Below are 24,802 nucleotides of genomic sequence, written 5' to 3'. Positions count from 1 at the left end.
GCTTTGCCGCTCATCAGATTTTGCTTCTTTTTAGCATTCTTCGCTTCAGATAGACTTTCATCAGCCTCAGTTACACGGCTCGCTGCTATAAGGCTTGAACAAAACTCAAAAACATTTGCCATTTGTCACAGTCTTTAGTAGGATTGTGACAAATGGCAAATGTTTTTGTTTCTTTTTTTTCTTCTTGTCTTTGTACTTTATCTTTTTTCTTCTTAAATTGGTTTTTAAATAGAGCTGGAAATATTAGAAATATAACATGAATATCATTGATCCCAGTAGCTATTGGTTTTTAATTATGTTATTGGACATTGATTGTATTCATTTTATCATTTTAAGATTTTCAGCTATATTCAAAACCCAAAAGAAAAAAAAAAATCAATACAAGCAGAAGAAAATATAAAAGGAAACAAAAATGTATTTGTCATATGAGTCACTACCTTATTTAGTTATAAAGATTTCATTTGCGATTGAGGATGATGAGTCTTTGGCTAAAGCTCAGAAAGTTAAGAAGAAGCAGAATTTGATAAGCGGTTAAGCCGATGATGGTGGTGGCGATGATGATGATTCCAAGAGAAAAGGGCATCATCGATGATGATGTTTCAGTTGCAGTTCGAGAAAATTTTGATATAATTTTTGCTTTTGGTTATCTGAAAAAGTAGTCAGAGTTCGTTCTCTCTCACACACACTTTGCATTTAGCTTTTATAGATTTGTGCAATCAGTAGATTTTTTTTTTTTGTTGACCAAAGCTTTTACTAGAAAGCCCAAAGGACAACTTACAAGAAGACGAGTGATACAAAAGCCTTTGAAGCCCAAATATTAAATGAACCCAAAAACATAAGGAAATGACACGTAAGACATACACGTGTTTGATTCTAGACCTAGGTTCATGTTGCAGATGCGAAAACCACCGGAACACCGTCAGTTGCTCATCGCCGATCTTGAGTTTGCCATCTTGACAACTCCGATGACAATCCTGAAGAACCAGATGAAGGCTTCAAGATCATGTATTTAGGCTTCAAGATCATCCTAAACATGCTTAAATATCATTTTCATTTTCAAAGTAGAAATGAATATAAATCATTTTCATTCTTACTACTAGAAAAATGATATTTAAATAGTAAAAAAACTTGCTTAAATATCATTGTTTCAGTAGAAACCAATAGATGATTAGTTTAGTGAAACAAATATATCCATTTAGAGATAAGCTCCATTATCCTCCTCCACTTTATAAACAACCTTAAAGGTTGTTTAATCTTTAAGGTTTAATCCTCCATTTAGAGATTAGCTAGAACATAAAAAGAGGTACAAGAGACAAAACCTTAAAGGTTGAAAATCTTTCTATCAAAAAGACAAAAGAATCATTCACTGAAAACAAACTCAAGGGATAAACAAGACTTACACGATCAACATCTTCTCCACTTCCCATTCCTCAAGGTTCAATTTTGAGTTTATTTTCTTCTGGAATCTTGATAGGTCTTTAAGTTGTTTATAAGGTGGAAGAGGATAATGGAGCTTATCTCTAAATAGATAAGTTTTTTTTCACTAAACTAATCAGCTATTGGTTACTACTGGAACAATGATATTTAAGCAAGTTTTTTTACTATTTAAATATCATTTTTCTAGTAGTAACAATGAAAATGATGTATATTCATTTCTACTTTGAAAATGAAAATGATATTTAAGCATGTTTTTTTACCACTTAAATATCATTGTTTCAGTAGAAACCAATAGATGATTAGTTTAGTGAAGCAAATATATCCATATAGAGATAAGCTCCATTATCCTCCTCCACTTTATAAACAACCTAAACACCTATCAAAATTCGAGAAGAAAAGAAAATCAAAATTGAACCTTGAAAAATGGGAAGTGGAGAAGATGTTGTAGATCGTGTAAGTCTTGTTTATCTCTTGAGTTTGTTTTTAATTTGATGAATGATTCTTATGTCTCTTAAAGAGAAAGCTTTTGAACCTTTAAGGCTTTGTCTCTTATAACTCCTATTATGTTCTAGCTAAATATGAAACTATATAGTCAATTGTGTGGTTATTTGGTCTATGTGGATTCGATTCCTAAATACTATTGTGCTTGCATGTGCACTTGTGGTTTATATGATGGATAAAAGTTTTACTATAAATTTTACTCGTAATAAGAAATTATTTATTTTTAGAAATAAATAAGTAAATGAAACAATGTTGTTTTGTGGCTCCACGTGCAAACACATAATCTTAATCAACATTTGTTACCGGAACAATAACATTGGTTGCCGATTTGATGGTTTTCGCCGGATTTAAATTGTTCTTGTAATAATTTCAAAATATAGCTAAGTTCATGTAGTTTTAGGCATGATTCTAACTTGTGTGTATAAATATGCTAGAACAACTAAGTTTATGGGGAAATAGACCGTTTTCTTATGAAACCACATCGCATCATGACTCCACGTGGCATTTTAGACTGAAAATGTGGCATCCTAGTCAACATCTACTAACGGAAAGTAACACCGTTTATCGATTTGATGGTTTCTGGCGGATTTGAATTTTTTTGTGTAGGATATTCAAAGTTTTGTTAAGTCCATGTTGTTATAGACACGACTTAAAGCTTTGTATATAAATATGCCAAAACAACTAAGTTTGTTGGGTTGTTTATAAGAGAGGAAGTCTTGAAATTGTTTTGGGAAGAGTCTCTAAAAATTCAAACAAATTAAAGAAAACAATAATTAAAATAAGACTTGAAAGTAAATGAGAAAAATCTCCTAATTAGATAGGATTGTGACAAATGACAAATACATTTTTGTTTCTTTTTTATACTTTCTCACTATGTACTTGATTTTTTTTCTTAAATTGGTTTATGAATAGAGCTGAAAATCATAGAAAGATAACATGAATACCATTAATTCCTAGTAGCATATCTTTTTTTAAAAAAAATTAGATTTTATGATTATTTTTCTCTAAATTTAATCAATTTGTAATTGCTTAATTAGAAATGGTTATTTTTTTAATTTTTTACGTGGTAAACTTAAAATTATAATAATAAATTTATATTTTCTTAAAAGATTTTTTGGTCAATATTCATCTTGATATTGACCAAGATGGATATAAGAAAATATTGATAGAAAAACAACTTTTATGAAAATCGAAATTTATTATTTCAAAATTTAATGTTGACCAGTTATAAAATTAAAATGTAACCCTTTCCAATCTTTTTTTTTTTGAACAAATGTAACCCTTTCCAATCAAACAATAAAAGTTTGATTCAATTGGGGAAAAAGTAATGAAAATTAATATTTTAAAATAGTAATATAAAATATGCTATTAGACATTAATTATATTCATATTATCTTTATAAGATCTCCAAGCTCTATTCAAAATCCAATTAAAAACAAATTAATGCAAACAGAAGAAAATATAAAAAAGAAACAAAAAAAATATTTGTCATTTTCACCATCCCATCTAACTAGAAGATTTTATTTACGCTCGAGGCTAACGAGTCTCTGTCTAAAGCGGAGAAAGCTAAGAATAAGCCAAATCTGATGAGCGGTAAAACTGATGATGGTGGTGACGATGAATGATGAGTCCGAGAAAAAGAAGGCCATTCGATTATAATATTTACTTTCAGTTGTTTGAAAAGCTTGTCATGGTTTGTTCTCTCTTACACTGTGAATTTGGTTCATATAGATTTATGCAATCAGTAAGTGCTTCTTAGGCTTTGCGATTAAAATTGCTTGATATATCATTGTACTAGTTCTTGATCTGCACTATGCATCGAAAAAATGTTGATAAATTAGAGAGTATTAATTTTGACATGTCTATGAAGATAAAATTTAACTGCCAGATCTTAGTCAATCATAATGCGACATGTATATTTCAAACTCAAACTCTTTAGCCCAAAAAAAGACCAACCTTTTTTCTCTAGCATTCAACGTTTCACAATGCCACAGAAACACAAGACCGGACAATGGATCAATGTTGGAACTGAAGATACCAAAATGACTGGTTTCAACAATGAAACGAAAAAAGTTTCCAAAAGCAAAACATCTGATATCCACATAGTAAGAATTGAAACCAAACTAAAATCAACAGGATCTGCACTTTAATAAATCAGAGAGTAGGAATGGTTTTGGAGCTTATGAACTGTTTCAGAATCGCTTTCTCTTCGTCATTCCGTTTCTTCTCTTGTGCGTTTTTGGGATTTACTTTCCTTTTCTCCTCCAACATCCATTTGAAGAGCTCACGTTGTTGTTTCTCCGGAATTGGCTCACGTGCCTTGACCACCACTGGCTCTGCAACCACTGTAGAAGACACAGTTTTTTCCACAGTAACAGGAGCTGCGACTGAACTCAATTTAGCAGCTATCTCTTCGTTTAGAGGAGGATCTATGTCCTTTTTCTTAGTTCTAAAGAAAAGATAACCTGCAAAACGAATAAGAAGGCAAATAACCGTCAGTATTTGTCATGTTCCATCAAGATTGTAACTTCAACGCAGTTCAAAGGTAATACAGAAATAAACGAGTTGATGAAAGTAATTCTAAGGAAGAATCTCGATGGGGCGATGTAAACTATCTAAAATGACTCTAAAAATCATAAACCCTGCTAAGAAAAGGATAAAACTAAACATCATTTGAGATGTGGGAAAAAAGGTTATCCATAAACAAGGATCAGTCATGGTTACAAGCAGAGAACCTTAAGAATAGTAGTAGTCTGCAACATTACGATACAGGTTCTATAGATCATGTTAAAGATTGCATCTAAAGATGAGCAAAATCCTCAAGTATCAATAGAGAGAGAGTAAACAAAATCTAAAGATCAGAAAAGATGTATCAAGTAAACTCAGACATTCACAAACACATGATCTGAAGCAGAGATCTCAATGGTCCAAGCTTTGTGCCTCATCAAAACCCTAATGATTCAAAAGAATCATTACTACTAGTACTACTCAAAACCAGTCCCCAAATCGTTACCCTAATTTGGATTTTGGACAAAATTGAGAATCAGTAAAAACGGTTTGAGTACCTCCGACGGCGAGATTGACGGTAAGGAGAAGCGGCCAGACATATTTGTACCTCCGAGCGAATGATTCCTTGGGAGGAGGCGGAGGAGGAACAGAACCACCACCCATAGTATAGGAAGCCGCGGCTGCAGCAGCTGGAGACGGTTTTGATGATGGAGGAACGGTGGGATTGTTGAAATTGGCTTCAACGTGCTTAAGCTGAGCGATAATGGCTGGATACAGATCACACAAATCGAAATGGAGATTAAACACACACAAAAAAAAAAAAAGTCAAAAAAAAAAAAATCCAAAACTGTGTGAAAAGATTCGTTGAGTGAGCTGTGAAAAGCGACGAAAAAAAAAAAAATGATGTTACCCTTCTTCTTGGGTTTATTGGTGAAAAGCTTGGGGGTTTGTTCACTCATGGCGGATTCTCGATTCGATCAAATGTTCCGTTTCTTCTTCTTCCTCTCTCTTGTGCTTCAAGTTGTTTAATTTAGGGATTTTACTTGTGAGCGAGCTGTTTTTGTATATTAAGAAATTTTTAATTAATTTAACAAAATGCTTTTGCAAACTACAATGATTACATTTACACCCAAATATATATTTTCCTAGTAGTTTTAAAAAAATAAACTCACTCTTTTATCATTCTGATGTCCAAAAAAGGGAGAAACAAAAAAAAAAAATGACTATTCAATTTTTCTATAAATCCATGGTATACTTTTTTTTTGGTTTATCTTGCTCTAATTCGGATAATCAGATCAAATGTTATCTTACATGTTTTAATGTTTTGATGCAAATGTCAAAATGTTTGAGGAACAAAATAGTAAAAAGGTAATAAAATGGAGAAAGAAAATCACTGAGCCCTAAAGCCATAACAACATACAAAATCAGTGATCAGCTCCACCCTCTTCTGCTCCCGCGGTCTCTGAATCCTCCAAGCCCTGTTTCCACAACATCAACCACACATTCATAAATAAATCAAGACTCAGACTAACATGACCATGCACTTGCAATCTTCTGACAAAGGTTTTTGCTTGTGCTAACTGACCTGGAGGAGGAGGAGCGGTGCTGCGACCCATTGAAGCCAATTCGGGGCTCACTTTCTGTCCAGCTTCTTCTAGTATGTTGCTAAGTTCCTTGGCGAATCTCGCGTTTGCAACTGTGAAGAAAGTGTAAGCTGTTCCTTTAGCCCCGGCTCTACCTGTTCGTCCAATCCTGTGAACATAATCCTCCAGTGATCCAGGGAAGTCATAGTTTATCACATACTTCACATCTTTTACGTCTGTTCAAAACAAAAGACTGTTGTTAGCTTTTCACCACGGTAAAGAGAGTTGATGTGGTACGGAAAGGAGAAAAAGATTTAGTACCTAATCCACGAGCTGCAACATCTGTAGCAGTCATTATAGGGCTTTTGCCGGATCTAAACTCAGAGAGAACCCAATCTCTTTCGGCTTGACTTTTATCACCATGTATTGACAAAGCAGGCCAACCATCCATGCGGAGCTGACGAGTAATTTGGTCACACCCCTTTTTTGTATCGAGGAAGACAAGAATTCTGCTTCCATCCATTATGTCTTCAAGCAACTTCACCAACCTGAAAATTCGCAATGAATAGTTTCAATTCACCACAAATTCCATGACAAGTGAAATGAGACAAGAGGCAGGGAGAGCAGAGTAGGTAAGAAGACATACTTGTTATACTTTTGGCTTTCGGAAATGACATCAACAATTTGACGGATTGCACGGTTAGCTTTCAAATCAGAAGATCCTATTATCACCTGCAATTAAGACCAAAGAAGCCTGATAAGTTTTTGTTGACAACTAAACCATTGTGAGAAACGTTAGAGAGATGTCTCTTACTCTCTTACTTTGTATGGGTTATAAAGAAACTTCTTCGATAGTTGTTCCACCTCCTTAGGCCAAGTAGCACTCCAGTACAAAGTTTGACGGTCTGGCCGAATCTGCACAGGTTTAAGAAGAAAGATTTAAAGACAAAGCAACTAGGATACAGATATATGTGACCGAGACAGGAGTAAGAAAACGAACATGTGAAACAATTTTCCGAATCTGAGGGTCAAACCCCATATCAAGCATTCGATCAGCCTCATCCAAAACAAGATAAGTAACCCTTCGTAGGTTTGTGTTGTTCGACTCCATCATATCTATTAACCTCCCAGGAGTAGCTATAACGATCTCCACACCTAAATCCACAGGCCAACAATCACTATCAGAATGATCAATAAAAAATAAGAAAAACTAATAGTTTGAGAAATGTCGCGAAAGGCACTGAACTAAAGCAATTTACCTTTCTGGAGATCACGCACTTGAGGCCCTTTTGGAACTCCACCATAAATGCAAGTGCTCTTAATTTTTGACGATGAACCAAATTTAGATGCCTCTTGCTGTATCTGCACAGCCAGTTCACGTGTTGGAGCAAGAACCAAGACGATTGGGCCATCCCCAGGAGCTGGGAAAATTTACTTAAATCAGTACAGCCTTTTACAACTTCCATCAAACAAGAACGGAAAAAAGGAACTCCACTTGCAGAAACCAAGCATTACCTAAAATTGGTTGGGCATTAACATGTACAATAGCAGGTAGTAAGTAGGAAATAGTCTTTCCAGAGCCAGTTTCCGCAATGCCGATGAGATCACGTCCCTTCATTGCCATTGGCCACCCCTGAGATTGTATAGGCGTAGGTTCAGTAAAACCAGCCTTCTTAATCTCTTCCAAAACATAATCTAGGCCAATTAGGAAAACTCTTATCAGTAGATATACAAAAAAACAGACATATACATGAATGTAATCACAGCCTTAATCCCTGCATGATTCCCAAATTCAAGAGTGGAAAACAAATGAAATAGAAGTCAAGATGAAACCAGCTTACCAGGAAAGCCAACATCACGAAAACTCTTGACAGGTTTTGGAATATCTTTGCCTTCAACAGTAATTTCCCTCAACTTTCGATATTCCTCCACTTCTGTGTCAGTCATAGCCGCCACAGTGGGTGACTCCACATAGAAATTCTTCTCAAAAGGAGTCAAACCATCCAAATCTAGCTTCCTTGGAGATTCATTGCCATCATTATCCTTTTTGCTAGATGAATGACTACCTGAGCTTCCATATGCTGAAGTCCCACCAAACCCTGAGTCACTAAGATAAAGCAAATTTTGAAAATGAAGCAAACTCTTCTTCTCCAACACAGCCTAGAGAATTGAAAACGTATTATTCCTTTAAGCCCACGAATTTGATTAAAATTAAGCGGATTTTCTTCATAATCGTCGTTTTCATACCGAAAGCAAACACACTTACCTTCGACGGTCACGGAACGAGGTGGAGTCGCCGGTCCGGCTATCGTAACGACTCATGATGTTCGTCGACTCAGTTTCTCCGATTGAGAAATATGATCGGAAAGTTGAGAGGAAAAGCTTTACGGGAACTGAAATCTAGTCGTTAGGGTTTTACAAATTGGGACGACGAAAGGTGAGAGAGAGAGAGAGAGAGAGAGAGACAAAGCTCGTATTGCTAAAGCTACGATAGTCTGTATTTATCTTTGTGAAACAGACAAATAAAAATACGCCACGTGGATAAATAAATGTCACCGCCTGATCTTTATTACCGTCAAAGTAAGGAAACTAAAAAAAAAAAAAAGCTGATAGTTTTTCAAAAATGGCGATTCTATCAGCGAGCTCTACTATCGTGAGAGCTGCTTTAGATACGCAGCCGAAGCTCCGATACAATCCCAATGCGCCGCGAAATGTCAAGAATTTAAGCTCTTTCGTTCCACCGTTGTCTCCGTCTTCATCTTCTCCGGCGACAAACTTGACAACAGGAACAAACGTCTCCGTTTCTGATTTGCTTAAACGTCCCGCAAGCAAAGGTAACGAATTTGGATTTTTGTATATATTCCGGAATTCGATGAAGAACTGTTTAGGACTATCCATTTTTTTATGTCCAATTCATGATTCTTACTAAATTTCTGCTTTTGTGTAGATGTTGGTAATGGATTTGATGATAATTGTATTGGATATGATAAATGGTTTCCAAGTCCACCAAAAGTGGAGAAACCTAGATCTGTCTTCAATGCTGCCTCATTAGCTTATATTGGCGATTCAATCTATGAGGTTAGTCTTTCAGTTCCAGTATTAGTTTGTTCTTCAGTGATTTAAGACAAGTTTTCTGTACTTAAAACATTGTTGTTTTGAGGATGCAAGTATGTCAAACTATGATCATTTTAGTATTTATAGCATGAAAGCAAGGATATCAAGTGATGATTATGTTAGTGTTTATATAGCATTAAGATAATTGGTCACTATGAGCTTGTTCTTTAGGATGCAAGGATGTCAAATGAGGATCATTTTTAGTGATTATAGCATTAAGACAGCCACTATGAGTTTGTGCTACGTGATATAGACATGTTTTATCTGCTTAGTCCTTGTTGTTTTAGGATGTGATAATGTCAGATAATGATTACGTTAAGTGTTTATAGCATTAAGATAACCGCGATGAGCTTGTGCTTAGTATTTTAGACAAGTTTTTGTACTTAAGCCTTGCTGTTTTAGGATACAAGAATGTCAGGCTGATAGTGTTTATGACATTAAGATAGTCACTCTGTTGATACGCGTTCCAATTTTTAAGTTTTAACCAATTTTCTTGGCTTTGTAGATATATGCTCGTCGGCATTTTCTTTTTCCTCCACTTAGTATTGAAGAATATAATGACCGTGTTAGAGCAGTGGTGCGATGTGAAGCACAAGTATGTTTTCTTATCTTCTACCCTTTTGTGTAAAGCTATAAATGTGAATTTGTAGAAAACAACATATTAGTACTTCCACGTACATGTATCTCTGCTTATCTCTGATTCACATTTTTGTTTGCAATTTCATTCAGTGTGCGAAGTTGTTATTTCTACTTTAGGCCTGCAATGTAGATCATTATAGCTCTCTAAACTTTTTTATTTTTTCCATCTATTAGCTTACTAATATTCAACATATGATCATCATTGGTATTGTTATCATTGTTCCTGTTTGAGCTAACTATTCTCTGTGTCTTTCATCTTCAGTATGCTTTGCTGCAGAAGCTTGTTGATGATGATTTCTTAACAAAAGATGAAAGGTCAGTTACAAAAACCTGTTATTGGCAATTCGTACATATTTTAGCATCAAGATTTTTGTCTTCTACAATCTCTCCATTATCTGAAAGATGCGTGAAGATATTATGACTATTTGAATCACATGCTACACAAGTTCCAAGCTTTTTGTTTGAGACAGCAAAGATGGATCGATCTGATTCTAAGTTTGTTGGTCCAGGGATGTACTTCGGTGGGGAAAAAATGTAGGCTCGGCTAAAACACGGTCAACTAGGCGTGCTGGTGTTGCTGTTTATAACAAGGCCTCATCATTGGAAACACTAGTAAGTTGCTCAAATCTGAAACTCATAAGTGTAATACAAATCTGTGCTTCTACCTTAGTAACCCGTTTTTCGTCTGTCCAATCAGATTGGGTATTTGTATCTATCAAACGGGAAAAGATTGGAAGAAATGATGCAGAAGCTAGGATTCTCAAGTGGTTCTTCAACAGAGAGAATGATTAAGGAAGCTGGCAAGAATAAACCATCTTTCAAATAAACTTTACTATATTATAGTTACATGCAATAGCACTTTAGTCTGTATCATTGAAAATGTTTTGAATATATGATCCATTCATCAAAACGTTACAAAGATTTGGTAAATTTTTTGTTTCAACTACGACTAAACCATCCAACAAAACCTCAAGAGGCATCGAAAGTTATGTCATTTTATCTAAATCTCAGTCAATCTTCACCGAGGAGTAGATCTTTCTAACGAACCATAAACATGCGTAGAAACCGATGGAGCCGGTTAGCACGAAAAATGAGTAAGAGATAATGATCATGTACCCGAAGTAGAGCAATCCTGAGACAAGTTTTGAGATCTCAAGCTTTGTGAAGAAGTAGAAGACCGAGTAAAGGAAGAGGTAAAGTGAAGATGAGCCTGATGTGAGGTAAGCTCTCCACCACCAATTGTAGTCTTCACTGCAGAGCTGAAAGTAGCAGAGGACAATTGTGATCTCTGCGCAGGTCACGATCAAGATCAAGAACACGATGAAGAGGAATCCAAAAATGTAGTAGAATTGGTTGAGCCAGATTGATGTTAGGATGAAGAAGAGCTCAATGAAGACCGCTCCAAATGGAAGGATTCCTCCAATTAATATGGAAAAAACAGGTTTCATGTACCAAGGTTGCTCTGGTACTTGTCTCGGGATCTTGTTAGTTTTGACCGGATCTTCGATTGCGGATTTTTTGTGACCGAGATAGCTACCTATGAAGACTAGTGGGACAGAGATTCCAAACCAGAGACAGACAAGAGCAAACATTGTACCAAAGGGAATGGCACCGGATGATCGTTCTCCCCATATGAGTGTGTTGAGAACGAAGAAGATCGCGAAGAGTATACCGGGAAACAGGAATGCAGTCTTCAAGGTGATTCTTTTCCACTCATTCCCTTTGAACATTTTGTGAAGACGAGAAGATGAGTAACCAGCAAATATGCCCATGAATACCCATAAGAGAACCATGGCAGTCATGAGCCCTCCTCTGTTGGATGGAGATAAGAAGCCCAGCAATGCAAACATCATTGTCACAAGAGTCATACCAAAAATCTGAACACCTGTGCCGACATAAACACACAGTAACCCAGAGTTCATGGGCGTCCTAAAGACATCTCCATGTACAAGTTTCCATCCTGTTTCTTCCTGAGCCTCGTCTTGGGTCTCGAGCTGATTGTAGTTTGAAATATCCTTGTACAAAGTTCTCATCATGATCATCGCTACCATTCCAGAGAGGAAAAGGACAATCATAAGCGAGTTTATGATTGAAAACCAGTGGATTTGATCATCATTCATTAGCAAATATGTGTCCCATCGAGAAGCCCATTTGATTTCACTCTCCTGCATATTTCAAACGTCATCATTTGTTTACAGAGCGCAACTAATAAGCTCTCATTGGTAAATTAGTTACCTTAAAGGCGACATCATATGTAAACACAATTTCTTTTCCTTCCTCAACTTCTTGAGGAACAGTGTTGCTTTGGATCAGATTCTTTGTGTCTTTGTTGCATGTTGTTAACTGACGATTATTTTCATCCCAATCTTTGTACTCATGCAATACACTAACCAAAAAGAGAGAGAGAAAAAAAAAAGGGTAGCTTATAAGAATTGAGACAAAATCATACTCTTCAATAACGTTGATGATAACCAAGTAGACAATACCTGTTAGGCGTAACCTCAAAACCAACAATGCGAGAAGAACCAGATTCTAGATCTCTGTGGTACATGACTCGGAAACTCAAGTGGTTATGGATAAAGTATTTTTTCTCTTTACTCTACAAAAGCAAAGCAAAACTACTCCTGATTGGTAAAAGAAAATGCTCAAAAGGTAAGACTGAAGCCCTAGGTTTAAGAGACATATTACCCCTTGGTAACTCCCTTTGAAGCCAACACGGAAACCATGTTCATAAGTCGTCGACTGAATTCCATCTTTTCTTTGTCTAAGAACAGCTACCGGAAGGTTATCAAGAATCCTGCAGCATTTCAAAATAAAACTAAAAGGGATAAATCAACACTACCTCATAAAAATCAAGGACAACATATAAATCTAAACTTACATACTAGCTCGGTATTCATCATCAATCTTCTCCCTGAAATTTTTAGCAGACTCAGCATCGACTCTAACACGGCAACCTACTCTACAGGGCTGATCCTCCAACATTTCAAACTGAAATTGAATCCAAAGTCTCAACACCAAATCCGAAGATGAGAAGGAAAGAAGAGAAATCATTAATCATATAACATAAGTTGTTGTTTACTTAACAGTATAAACCGAATTCTCAATGCGATCTCCTCTAAGAACCTCCCCCAAATTTTCACCGGTATTCAAGATCTTCGGAGGCTTACAGTAATTCAGGTAGTAGAAATCATAAGGAAGCTGAGTCTTTGTAGACGATAATTTGTTCACTTTGACATATAGAGGATCACCCTGTGATCACAGCACAAGCTCGAAAGCTTCAATTACACTCACTGTAAGCAGATTATAACATTCAATCGTATAAATTCAATTCCACAGATTCCTACATTCTCTTATTGGTAATACTCGCAATATACAGAGAAAACGCTAAAAGATCCTTAGACAACACTAAACGCAATAATTTCGCACGGATCTGGATTGAATTACACGCCAAAACAATCGCATTTAACATCGGAAACGCTAGATCGATAACGTAATCAAACGTGAGATCGGAATAACCAAATTGAGTACCTTTTGGAAATCCCGAGGAGCGACACCGGGAAGATAGAAAGCGTGAAGAGTGGAGAAGAATAAGAAAGAGAGTAAGAGAGTGCCGTAGATTCGAATCATGATCGCCATCTTCGCCTTCTTCGTTGCTTTCTTCTTCCTCGACCTCGACGCTTCTCTCAGATAGAGGAAGTAGCCGAGAGCAATGTGAAAGAAGATAGCCAATGCAAGAAGAAAGCGTTTCTTCTTTAAAACGACGTCGCTCTTCCACATTTATTTTTCTTTTGTTTGTTTTTCTTTTAAAATGTGAAATAAAATTCAGTTATAACATAAAATATTAGGTTAAATTAAATTTCATACAAATAAATTTCTGCATAAGAATAATATACACAAAAAAAACTAAAATGTCTTCAAATTTTGAATTGAGAAGTAAAAAATTTCATGAATGTTAATATCTTCATATAATATGTTATGGTCTTTTATTTATTTTGCTTTCCCGTACAATGTAAAATATTTTCCACTCAAGACTGATTAGGTGAGTGTGAATCTTCACGCTCAATAAATGGTGACATTGACTCGTCATTGATTTGAGCAGACTTCAAGCTCCAGGCACTTAAGCTCAAGACGTCAACACTTTGAGTTCCTTTGTTGAAGGCAAAAAGATTTGCATTTTCTCCAATTGCCAATTTTGGATACACTCTTGAGGTTATACAAGTTCCGCCTCCTCCACCATAACTCTCCACTATTGAGTGATCAATCTACAAAAAAGAAAATGAAAAAAACACTAATCACATTTCGTAGCATATGCATCTATTTAATTACTTGATACCACATGACACTTTTTTAAGAAAAATCTTTCATATACTAAAACTTACCAAAGTCCTAAGAGAAACTGTTTGGTGAGAAGGGTCTATCGCCACAAAAGCACCAAACGTTGATTTATCATTTTCCTCGTTCAACGATGATCTGTGAATACCATTAAAACAAAAATCTTCTCGTTAGAATTTTATGTAGATACGAAAAGAATCTAAGTGAATCTTTTGGTCAATGTATAGAGAGACATATATACCTGCTTTGGTCACTGCACATCAACACCACGTACTTATTATTCTTATTAGTATCATCATTTGACTTGAATATTCTGAAGTAAACGGACGTGTACTCTTCCATGTCTTTGGATGCCAAAACCATCAAACCAAATGGTCCTAAACCGGAGTTAACCGAAAAATCTCCCTCACTACATATCTTTTGTGGGTCAGTCCAACTCGGTTCAATCACATCCGCTTTTTCCAATTCCTTCACCTTGAACGATACCTCAACATCTGCCTGCTCAATACCAAATGAGATAAACAAGAAAACACACTTTTGCTAAAAGATAAATTGGTTTTAGGTCAAAATCAAAGATCGACTCAATTCCCGATACTAGATACGGATTCACCATTAATCTGGTCAAGGTTAAGGAATAAGGATCGAGTCTTACCTGTGCAGCAGTGACACCATGAACTTGGAGAGTAGATCCTGCTTTGAGAACTTTCTTGTGCCAGTTGACTTGTGTCCCACGCAACGTCTCAATCTCTTCAATAGGCCATTGCAGCAATTGCTTTCCCGATTCATCGAGCCATATTTTCCTCGGAAATGACTATCACAAATCAATATAACAAAAAGAACACCGGTTGATTTGATTCCCCTCGATCTGAGCCAGCAAAAAAAAACGAACCAAATCAAAATTTAACAATCTGAGACCAGACCAACGTACCTGAAGACCAGACCAACCCTTCTTAATATCATCTTTAGCTGGGGACGATTCATTAACCCAACCCCACAAGATTCTTCGTTTCTTAACATCATCGTAAAACGTTTTCGATGCGTAATATTTCCCGTAATCTAACCTCGGAGCCGATCCGTTTTGCACAAACCCAAGGTCTGGTACGTAAACATCTTTCTCACGATCATAACTCCCAATCGTGTAATAATCATGCAATGTCTCAATCAAACTCACTTTAAGCACATGCTTAATCCCATTCTCACTAAACGACGACGTTTCAACACCGTCTGATCCGGTTATCGAAACAGGGAAAAAATCAGGACATTCCCACATTCCGGTTAAGTCTTCGTAATGCAAAGGCTTCGTCGATTGCGTCCAATTGAAGAAATCTTTGCTGTTGTAAAGAATGGCTAACCCTCGACGATCGTCCGTGGAGCTTCCGACGATCACTCGCCATTCACCGTCACGTCCAAGCCACGCGGTGGTCGGATCTCGGAACCGGTCCGGGTTAATTCCGTTAACCGCGTTAGGTGTCATAAGAGGATTTCGCGGCGGTTTTGACCATTCTCGGAGATAAGGATCGGAAACATTAACCGGAACGGCGACGTTTTGGACTTGACTTTTGTTTTGGTCAATGCCGGTGTAGAGGATCACAGGTTTGCCGTTTGGTAGAATCGTGACGGAGCCTGACCAACAGCCGTTGGTATCTGACGGCTGAGATGGATTAAAAGCTGGAGGTTGTGAAATCCAGTTGACTAAGTCAACTGATGTAGAGTGTCCCCATACGATTCTTACATCCCAAACGGCACCGTATGGATTATATTGGTAAAAAAGATGGTATATTCCTTTGTATATCATTGGTCCTAATTAAAAAAAAAAGAAATTATTTTTGTATTTTCTGTATATGGATTTAATAATATTTTTAGATATGTGAAAAATAAAGAGAACTAACCATTAGGATCTGGGATTTTTTTGTTGGTCGAATTAAGATTTCATCGAACATAACGGAATCAATAAAAGAAGAAAAGTATAAAACGATGTTAAATCAGAGAAGATCGAATTAATAGACACATCGATGGATTTCTATAGATTAATTAGAAACCAAATCAAGATCGGTACGGGTACACACCGTTCATCCAATTTCGGGGAGGTTGAAAGTGATAACCGGTTCGGTACGGTTGGTTGAGATCTTGATGAGAAGCTTCAAGATGGATGATAAAGTTTGCGAGGAACAAAGATAGTAACAGTGAGAGACCAATGTTGGAACGATTTAATTTTGCCATTGTTGTTCTGTTTCTGTTGTTCTCTCTTTGTTCGGTATAGATGTTTAAGTACAAATGAGTTTATCTTTAAAACTCTCATCATGTTGTTCGCTGTTCACATGGTTCAAAGAGATTAATAATGGACAAGTGGGCACGTAACTGCAGATATAAATCCATTAATCAAAGACCAATCAATTAATTAACCTTAATTCGATGCCAATTAACAGGAGTTGTCTCCTAGTGTAAAGGATCTCCAGCTGCTGGGGGTACCGCCACCTGGGTTCGATTTCTGGTCACTGCGTAATTCACATAGCGGTTGCAGGCTTCCAAGACCACGTCAGCTCCGTTTGGACACGATGCTAGTCGGGCCACTTCTTTTACACCGGACACCTCGGTTATCAAAAAAAAAAAAAAAAAAAATCGATGCCAATTGAGACAATCAATCATCGTTTATTTTTCAAGAAACACGATGAGTTTAGGCCTATGGGTTTGATAAGAAAAATTGAAGCCCATAAATATTTAGAGCACTTATTTACGGTTTATATTTCTTCAAATTAGCTTTGTTCTCTTCTCTCTAATTCTCTCTAAACTGACCAACATTAGTTTCTCTAATTTTATTGCTTCAAATTTTTTGATTGGTTGCTGATGAAACTGAAATGTTTTAACCAAACACTGAACCAAATTTGTTTACAAAATGGTTTTACTATTCCTTTTTTTGGTCATACCATAAAGCTAAATTCGAACCGAAACTGATCTTATTGTAACCGAAACCAAACGAGATTGGTCGTCCCTATTTCTCTCAATTTCCAGCTTCCTTGGTTTGGTTTGGTTCTGTTCTGTAAACAATTTGCAACTAATTTAGAGGATCACGATAACCGGTCTTGTTCGATTGATAATTCATAATTGGGACCCAAACGACGACGTTTCAAGAAGCAGACCGGAAACGGAAACATTGGGAACGGGGTGTCCGAAAGGTCGTCTGACCGCATGTCCCGCATAAGAGTCAAACCAATCATGACTCGTTGCTTAGAACTACAATCCAATCAAATCATGCCAAGTGTATTATTGGTCGCCTACGGTTTCATTGACCTCTCACTTTCACCACCTATGATCATCAGTAGATGAGATTCCCTCTCTTAATTTACTTACAGTGGTCAGTAGATAATACCATTCCATAACAAGTAATAATAATAATAATATTAGAGCTTTAGTCTATGCTTTATAGAATATAGAGACGATGTTATTTTTCAAGTAAAACTATATAATATATATTTATATGCACCTTATTTTTTCATTTGTCTTAATCAACCAACGTTCAAACTTATGACTATTATAAGTCTATGATTACAGTTCGAAAATGACATTGGGCAAAGGTTTAGGTGCTATGGAAAATTCTAAAAATATATTGTTGATTTTTTAAAATGATTTACTTTCAAAAAGAACACTTTTTTTTACCAAACGTGAATTATACAGCGACACCCTGATTTTATATTTCAATCAAAACATGGGATTATTGTCTTCCAATTCTACAAAATATACGTAGAGATATTATTATTATTGTAAAATCCATGAGCCACGCGTTGCCGACGTGGAGACGTGGACCTGAAATTGTTATTGACCTATAGTTTTGCATATTTATTAATTATCACTATTGCATATATTATGATGTGAGTGTGACTTCGAAATAAACGGTGTTGCCATTATGATAAAGGGATTGGAATAAACAAGCATAAGTAAAACCGTTGTCACAAAGCAAAACAATTTTAAGGTTAGTAGTGCTTTTAGGATTGTTGCCATTAACAGTCACCAAAAGTACCCTCAAAATATTTTATCCTACTGCAAAATAGATTAACTGGAGTGACTTAAATCCGTTTATAAGACAAATAGTGTTATGTATATCGGTGTGAATAGCATGAGAATTTATAATCAAAAGTTCACATTCTGGGTGCATGGCCATGGATGTCACCAAATTGAATGACGCTCTGATGTGAGTGGACATTTATGAAATTATTTCTTCTAAATTTTTTAATTTCTTCCATATTTTAGATATACTTCTCCTCAAATAATATCGGATCTGACGATAAGAGATCTAAATAATTTCATTAATTAACATTGATAAATTTGCATGGTTAACTTTTTGTTAGCTATATAGTTTAAAATTATGTGTATATTTTGTTCAATATAATACATATATATTGAAGGTGCCTAAGACAATTGCTTTTGTTAGCTAGATAGTCTAGAAATATAGATACATATGTTGTGGTGGCTGGGCCATTGGGGTGATGGAACTCCAACACTGGTCCTGATGTTCTAATATGTGAAAACAGCGTCTTAACAACAAAGATATGAACATACTTAGTCACAACACAACTATAACAAACGTAAAAATTATTTAAGAAACTGGCCTATGAATGTGCTCGTATATTTTCATTGCGCTGCGTAAGAGGTATGTATAGTGGTTTCCTTCCTATCATCTTCCCATTCATATCACTCAGCTGCATTGTCACATATGTAAAAATTTCTCAATATCAAAAAAGACGAACGATAACAAAATAATATATTTCAGTTTTAAACTCAGGGCTCTTAAAGCTTCCTCGTGACTGGAATAAGAAACAAAACCAAATTAATTATGCAAATATCTATATCGACAATAAAAAGTGAAATATGTATTATAATCAATCTTAAAATTCCAGAACATTACGTATAATTGCAAATTTTCAAAGGTGTGCTCATTTTTATTTATACCCACGTAGGATATACCATAAATAAAACATGGATTAAACTCTTAAAATGGTTGGAAAAATAAATTCGTATAATGACACCATAACAGTATTAATCAAAGTTTTTGGTCAGTATTTGTTTTTAATTTGAAAATGTGGATAAAGATAAGGAGTTTTTTAGGGGATTATTATCTAAAAAGCCATTTTTGCTCAACCATTTTTCAAAATTGCCATTTTCTCATCATTCTTTCAAATTTGCCATTTTTGCCATTTTTAAAAACTAAAAATTTGGAAAAATAATTTCATAAAACATATACTTTATAACAAAAACTATACCCTACAAAAAAATAAAACTTAATAAACCTAAGCATTATGTGTAAATTTGTGTTTTTGTTTACAAGAAAATGGCAATTTTCAAAAATTTTTGATAAAATGGCAAATTCTATAAAAGCCATCAAAATAAGTCCTTTATTCCTAATTGATTCAGTTTTTTAGTGGTGTCTAGTCTACGACCTTGGACCGACCATGGTCTACGTATGAAATATAGTTTTATCATTTTCCGAAAATTCAAAAATGTCAATGATTTGTGTCCATAGCTCGATGTAGATCATAAAGTAGGTTAGGGCATGTGTCACTGAACCATAATTTTTTTCTCGACATAATTAATCCTTTTTAGTTTCATTCACTCTTCTTTTTTCTTTTCACATGAAAAGCCAGAAATGAACCCCAAAAAAAGAAGAAACAAAAAAGTTAACCTTTTTTTCTCTTTAATCAATGAATCAATCAAGTGTTTAGTACTGTAAATCACGATGTAAATAATCTTACAACTTTATTACTAAATACATAATTAGTACTATATATATTAACTCTATCGAAATTGTAGTTTACTAAAAATCTGCTGAATATGAATTGTTCAATACATTCAAGATTTTGAAGCATATAGTGCAAATTATGTTAGTGTTTTTTTTTTTTTTTTGCTAGAACTCACACATCAAAATATTCTGTAGATTAACTTCAGATTTGACAATGTTGTCACAAAAGTGGAAACCAATAAATTACATGATTCTTCTGATCCATAAAAATTAGTACAATGATGAAGACTCGATGAATAGTCAAATAAATAATAATGAAAACAATAACTCCTAGGGAAAATACATATAGTGCATGCACTACTATGAAACGAATTCAAACATGTCTTCTCACTATCTCGAGAAACGTACAAAATTATAAGCTTATTTATACAATCTCCTCTTTCTGCTGCAAGCTTTTCAGTTTTCACACAACTGTGACAAAAGTATTTTAAATTTTTGGCCCACCTTTCTTTATGATACCAAAATATAAACATTTCCTCCAATATTTCTGCGGTAATATGCAAAAATGCAAATAACAAATTTACTGTCAGCTTCTGTGTATATAAATAATAACAAAAAACAGAGAAAAAAAAAGACAGAAAATGCCAAAGCCAGAAGAGTTTTCATTTTTTTCTTTGCTTTTTTCATTAGCGGTAGGGTTCACTTTTTATATTTGTTTTTAAGTTTTGAGAATTTATAAGTTTCAAATATCACACAAAGAGAGAAAGATAATAAGAGTTTCTTCTCTCATCCACAACCTCTCTCTCTCTCCCTCCTTCTTCTAGCTAGGTATTTTGTATTTTCTTCCTTCTGCTTTGTCATTAATTTATATCCTCTGTTAATGTTATTCATGTTGTATAGTAGTTCTTGTTTATGTTAATATTTTTTAATTCTTTTGGATTCTTGTTGGTAAAAAGCAAGCTTTTTAAAGCTTCTTGTTCATGTTTTGAAATGAACAAGAACCAAAAAATCTCGTTTTTATGTTCAGGTTTTCAAACACACAGTCTCTTGATTTAAGAGACTTATTATTATTTTTTGTTCTTCCCATAAGAAAAACCAAGATTGTCTCTTGCGTTGAAACCAAACAAGTAATTTTTATATTTATCTGTTTATATAAGAATCATGGGTTTCATTAATTTCTTGGATGTTTCTGCTTAAGGTGTTTTTTTTCTCCACTACTCTTTGTCTGTACATAGATCTGAAAAAAGTTTTGTCTCTCTTTTTTTTATATATTTTATTCTTATATAAGGTTTTTGTTTTTAAGGGCCATGATGATGAACAGAGACATGTTATTTCATCATCAACAACAACAACAACAAGTGGAAGAGAACATGTCGAATCTAACATCAGCTTCAGGAGATCAAGCAAGTGTGTCTTCTGGAAACAGAACTGAAACTAGTGGCTCTAACATTAATCAGCGACAAGAACAGTGTTTTGTTCCACAATCATCTCTTAAGAGGAAGAGAAATCAACCAGGAAATCCAGGTAATTATTTAGTTATGATAGTCTGGATGATGAAGAAGAAGAAAAATCAACTTTTTCTTGTTTTTTTTGGACGTATTCATACTAATTATTTGATACTACTATCATCGATTATTGTTTTTTAGAATTCTGGGTACTCTCCGAATATTCTTTTTTACCCTTTTAACTTTGTCTTCTTTCTCATCTCTATTATTACATTGGGCAAAAACCAAATAAAAATCCAAACTTTATTAGTTTTTCTTTGGAACTTGTTACTTATATATATATATATATATTAAGCAAATTTCTGTTAAAATCTGATTTAAGTTTTGGACTTTATTTGGTGTTTTTTTTTTCAGACCCAGAAGCAGAAGTGATGGCTTTATCACCAAAAACGCTAATGGCGACAAACAGATTCATATGTGAGGTCTGCAATAAAGGTTTTCAAAGAGACCAAAACTTGCAACTTCACAAGAGAGGTCACAATTTACCATGGAAGCTTAAGCAAAGATCAAACAAAGATGTGATTAGGAAGAAAGTTTATGTCTGTCCAGAGCCAAGCTGTGTCCATCACCATCCGTCAAGAGCTCTCGGTGACTTAACCGGAATCAAGAAGCATTTCTTCAGAAAACATGGCGAGAAGAAATGGAAATGTGAAAAGTGTTCCAAGAAATATGCGGTGCAATCAGATTGGAAGGCTCATGCTAAGACTTGTGGCACTAAAGAATACAGATGCGACTGTGGAACTCTCTTTTCTAGGTAACACTCTTAATTTTAATTTGATTTAAACATGTTCTTGATGAAACTTTGTGCATTCGTACTTAAAATCTAAGGTTATTACTATTTACTAGGAAGTAGACAAGAGTGAATGATGCATGATGAAACTTTAGAAATGTGGTGTAATGTGAAAACGAGTGACACATATAATATATGGTACACCATCTGTTGGGGTTTATGACTAGCTAGTTTCATTAAATTTTGAATAGGACAAACATGGTAATTAATTTAAGTAGCTCAAAGAATCTACATTTAAACAACTATTTATTATTGTGGTACTTCTTTCTAAGTTGTTGTATTTTTTTTATTTCTTGAGTCCTAATATCGAAATCCTTTATACGGCTATACATTTATTGCATATTGATCTATCATCTTATTATTCACACGTGACACACCCCACAAATAATGCATATGCTTTACATGGACCTACAATAACCTCAAAAAAGTCATTGTTTTGTTGATTAATTTTTGGCTTTATTTTTGATATATTTGTGGAATTATTGCAGGAGGGATAGTTTCATAACTCATAGAGCATTTTGCGATGCATTAGCAGAAGAGAGTGCAAGAGTCATACCAAACCCTAGTATGATCCAAGCTTCAAATTCTCCTCATCATCTTCATCATCATCAAACACAACAAAACATCAGTTTCTCAGCTTCTTCATCCCAAAACATCACCAGCAACAGCAATCTCCATGGTCCTATGAAGCAAGAAGAATCACATCATCACTTCCAAAACATCCCTCCTTGGCTTGTCTCATCAAACCCTAACCCTAATGTCAATAATGGTAATTTGTTCCCTCCTCTTGCTTCTTCTGCAAACACTGGGCGGTCCAGCTTTCACCAGCCATCGCCGGCTATGTCAGCCACAGCTTTGCTCCAGAAAGCAGCTCAGATGGGTTCCACGAAGTCAACAACTCCAGAGGAAGAAGAGAGGTCGTCAAGGTCAAGCTATAATAACTTGATCACGACTACAATGGCTGCGATGATGACCTCACCACCTGAACCTGGCTTTGGATTTCAAGACTATTACATGATGAATCATCAACATCACGGCGGAGTAGAAGCTTTCAACGGCGCTTTTGTCCCTGGAGAAGACAAGAACGACGTCGTGGACGACGGTGGAGGAGAGACGAGAGATTTCTTGGGGCTAAGGTCGTTAATGTCTCATAACGAGATTCTAAGTTTCGCTAATAATCTTGGAAACTGTCTCAACACTTCGGCTTCAGAGCAAGAACAGCAACATAGCCACCAAGATTGAAATATTATTATATATGTATAGAGACTTTTTCTATAAAATTAGTTTGAAAAATATGTTGAAGGAGCATTATCATGGTACAAGCAAGTTTATACCAAAAAAGAAAAGAAATTAATTTACAATTTTGTGTTATGATTTGTCTGTTAATTAATAATTGTGTTTATGATTTTTACATTTTTGTCACACGCATGCAAAACATATACTAGAGAGCTCCTTACGTAATACGTGTATATATACCAAAGATCAAGTGATTAAAACATGTGTTAGAAACTCAACTTTGTTAAAGAGACACGTCTAGCTAGAAAAAATTAGTTTTTTTTGGTCTGTAGAAAAGATTAGTCAATCACCCGCCTTGTTCAAAAAATTGCTAGGCATTAGTCAGATATTTGGTATAGGTCTAACGATTAATCGGAAATCGGATTTAAATTAGGGATTAATCGGAAACTAGTTTAAGGATTATTTTAATATTTTAAAACATATTAATCCAATATTGTTTTCAAAATTGTAGTAAACACGTAAAAATATATTTTTAAAAGGAAGTTTTTATGTTTTTTTAAAAATTTGGAACATGTGTAAAATATCACAAACCTTCAATCTAAATGTCTAAATAACAAAAAAAAAAAATTGTTTTATACTTAAAATCTAAAAATAATCAAGATATGCAAGATTAGATGGAGAGTAATCGGATTAGGCGATATGCATCTTTTATTTTATCGCCACGTTTGTATACTTATTTTTGTACCGTCTCTTTCAGTTAACATTTTTTATTTTCATTTATCATTTTACAAAATTTATTAACTTTGTTTAATAATTTTTAAAGTAAGTTTTAACCAAACAAAAATCTTAAAGTAAGTCTAGAATTTACATTTGATTATTGTTAAATTTCATATATATTTAGTTCAAAATTAATGGATGATAAATGAATTGTTTATATTTCTTATTTACTATTTTTGTATATATATATTTGATCGATGTAATTTCAAACAATCATTATAGATCACCTTTTATCAGTTTTATAAAGTAGTGAATAAACAACAAACATCCACAATTTGTTTGTGAGTTCATGTGCTTTGTTTGACAAGTGTAATTACACACGTCAGCATCCGTGAGAGCCACGTGTGTTTGGTTTCCGAAAATTTCTCCAAAATACTCTGTTTATTTAATATTGAGAAAATTAGATTGGATACCATTTTTTCCACAAAAGTTATCACTTCTACCACATTTGAATCTCAATTACCATTCATACCATATTGTGCTTCTAAAATGACCATTTTACCCTCCAACTTGTGAGATAAGGAACTGCGATTGATGTAACCTTCCGAAATTTCTGCCGTCTTTTATCTCTCTCTTGGCGCATTGGTAACCGTTTTCGTCACTCTGGCCGGTAAAACAAAGTTGTCTCCGAGTAAATCCAGATCTT

General features: G+C 34.8%; 6 protein-coding genes and 1 long non-coding RNA gene across 10 annotated transcripts; 2 read left to right on the top strand and 5 right to left on the bottom strand.

The window, feature by feature from the left end:
- Positions 1–777: 777 nt before the first annotated feature.
- On the bottom strand, positions 778–1,538 carry LOC110225206. The gene is made up of 2 exons (XR_002329615.1): positions 1,401–1,538; positions 778–1,027 (listed from the first exon to the last, which is right to left on the bottom strand). It is a non-coding gene; the product is annotated as an uncharacterized LOC110225206 (long non-coding RNA).
- Positions 1,539–3,832: 2,294 nt separating this feature from the next.
- Positions 3,833–5,580, bottom strand: LOC9327877. Its single transcript, XM_002891769.2, has 3 exons — positions 5,357–5,580; positions 5,004–5,213; positions 3,833–4,403 (listed from the first exon to the last, which is right to left on the bottom strand). Exons 1-3 carry the CDS (start codon positions 5,403–5,405, stop codon positions 4,093–4,095), a joined length of 570 nt encoding a protein of 189 aa, XP_002891815.1. The 5' UTR covers positions 5,406–5,580; the 3' UTR covers positions 3,833–4,092.
- An 84-nt stretch (positions 5,581–5,664) lies between these two features.
- LOC9330551 (DEAD-box ATP-dependent RNA helicase 20) lies at positions 5,665–8,503 on the bottom strand. Of its 2 annotated transcripts, none has more exons than XM_021014583.1 (10): positions 8,296–8,503; positions 7,871–8,136; positions 7,545–7,724; positions 7,289–7,450; positions 7,030–7,184; positions 6,852–6,944; positions 6,676–6,761; positions 6,351–6,577; positions 6,032–6,265; positions 5,665–5,924 (listed from the first exon to the last, which is right to left on the bottom strand). In XM_021014583.1, exons 1-10 carry the CDS (start codon positions 8,349–8,351, stop codon positions 5,878–5,880), a joined length of 1,506 nt encoding a protein of 501 aa, XP_020870242.1. In that variant the 5' UTR covers positions 8,352–8,503; the 3' UTR covers positions 5,665–5,877. The 2 variants fall into 2 exon arrangements, with proteins under 2 accessions (XP_020870242.1, XP_020870243.1); XM_021014584.1 differs by having other exon boundaries at positions 7,871–8,128; positions 8,296–8,493.
- A 109-nt stretch (positions 8,504–8,612) lies between these two features.
- LOC9327876 (mini-ribonuclease 3) lies at positions 8,613–10,712 on the top strand. The gene is made up of 6 exons (XM_021014585.1): positions 8,613–8,863; positions 8,977–9,107; positions 9,649–9,738; positions 10,045–10,097; positions 10,292–10,394; positions 10,480–10,712. Exons 1-6 carry the CDS (start codon positions 8,653–8,655, stop codon positions 10,606–10,608), a joined length of 717 nt encoding a protein of 238 aa, XP_020870244.1. The 5' UTR covers positions 8,613–8,652; the 3' UTR covers positions 10,609–10,712.
- Positions 10,651–13,512, bottom strand: LOC9327875 (transmembrane 9 superfamily member 6). The gene is made up of 7 exons (XM_021014582.1): positions 13,314–13,512; positions 12,870–13,034; positions 12,664–12,773; positions 12,471–12,579; positions 12,269–12,381; positions 12,018–12,168; positions 10,651–11,947 (listed from the first exon to the last, which is right to left on the bottom strand). The coding sequence occupies exons 1-7, from the start codon at positions 13,419–13,421 to the stop codon at positions 10,790–10,792; spliced, it is 1,914 nt and encodes a 637-aa protein (XP_020870241.1). The 5' UTR covers positions 13,422–13,512; the 3' UTR covers positions 10,651–10,789.
- A 173-nt stretch (positions 13,513–13,685) lies between these two features.
- On the bottom strand, positions 13,686–16,465 carry LOC9330550 (beta-fructofuranosidase, insoluble isoenzyme CWINV3). The gene is made up of 7 exons (XM_002891766.2): positions 16,184–16,465; positions 16,007–16,015; positions 15,046–15,917; positions 14,770–14,928; positions 14,359–14,615; positions 14,165–14,255; positions 13,686–14,047 (listed from the first exon to the last, which is right to left on the bottom strand). Exons 1-7 carry the CDS (start codon positions 16,335–16,337, stop codon positions 13,811–13,813), a joined length of 1,779 nt encoding a protein of 592 aa, XP_002891812.1. The 5' UTR covers positions 16,338–16,465; the 3' UTR covers positions 13,686–13,810.
- A 4,035-nt stretch (positions 16,466–20,500) lies between these two features.
- Positions 20,501–23,504, top strand: LOC9327874 (protein indeterminate-domain 7). Of its 3 annotated transcripts, none has more exons than XM_021013990.1 (4): positions 20,501–20,975; positions 21,152–21,372; positions 21,708–22,107; positions 22,632–23,501. In XM_021013990.1, exons 2-4 carry the CDS (start codon positions 21,156–21,158, stop codon positions 23,383–23,385), a joined length of 1,371 nt encoding a protein of 456 aa, XP_020869649.1. In that variant the 5' UTR covers positions 20,501–20,975; positions 21,152–21,155; the 3' UTR covers positions 23,386–23,501. The 3 variants fall into 3 exon arrangements, with proteins under 3 accessions (XP_020869649.1, XP_020869648.1, XP_002894488.1); XM_021013989.1 differs by having other exon boundaries at positions 20,506–20,676; positions 22,632–23,504; XM_002894442.2 differs by having other exon boundaries at positions 20,724–21,046.
- Positions 23,505–24,802: the final 1,298 nt, after the last annotated feature.

Source organism: Arabidopsis lyrata, assembly GCF_000004255.2.
Source record: "Arabidopsis lyrata subsp. lyrata unplaced genomic scaffold ARALYscaffold_1, whole genome shotgun sequence".
Classification (NCBI taxonomy): Eukaryota; Viridiplantae; Streptophyta; class Magnoliopsida; order Brassicales; family Brassicaceae; genus Arabidopsis; species Arabidopsis lyrata.
The sequence above is the reverse complement of the archived record's forward strand: the minus strand, read 5'-3'. Positions and strand labels throughout refer to the sequence as shown.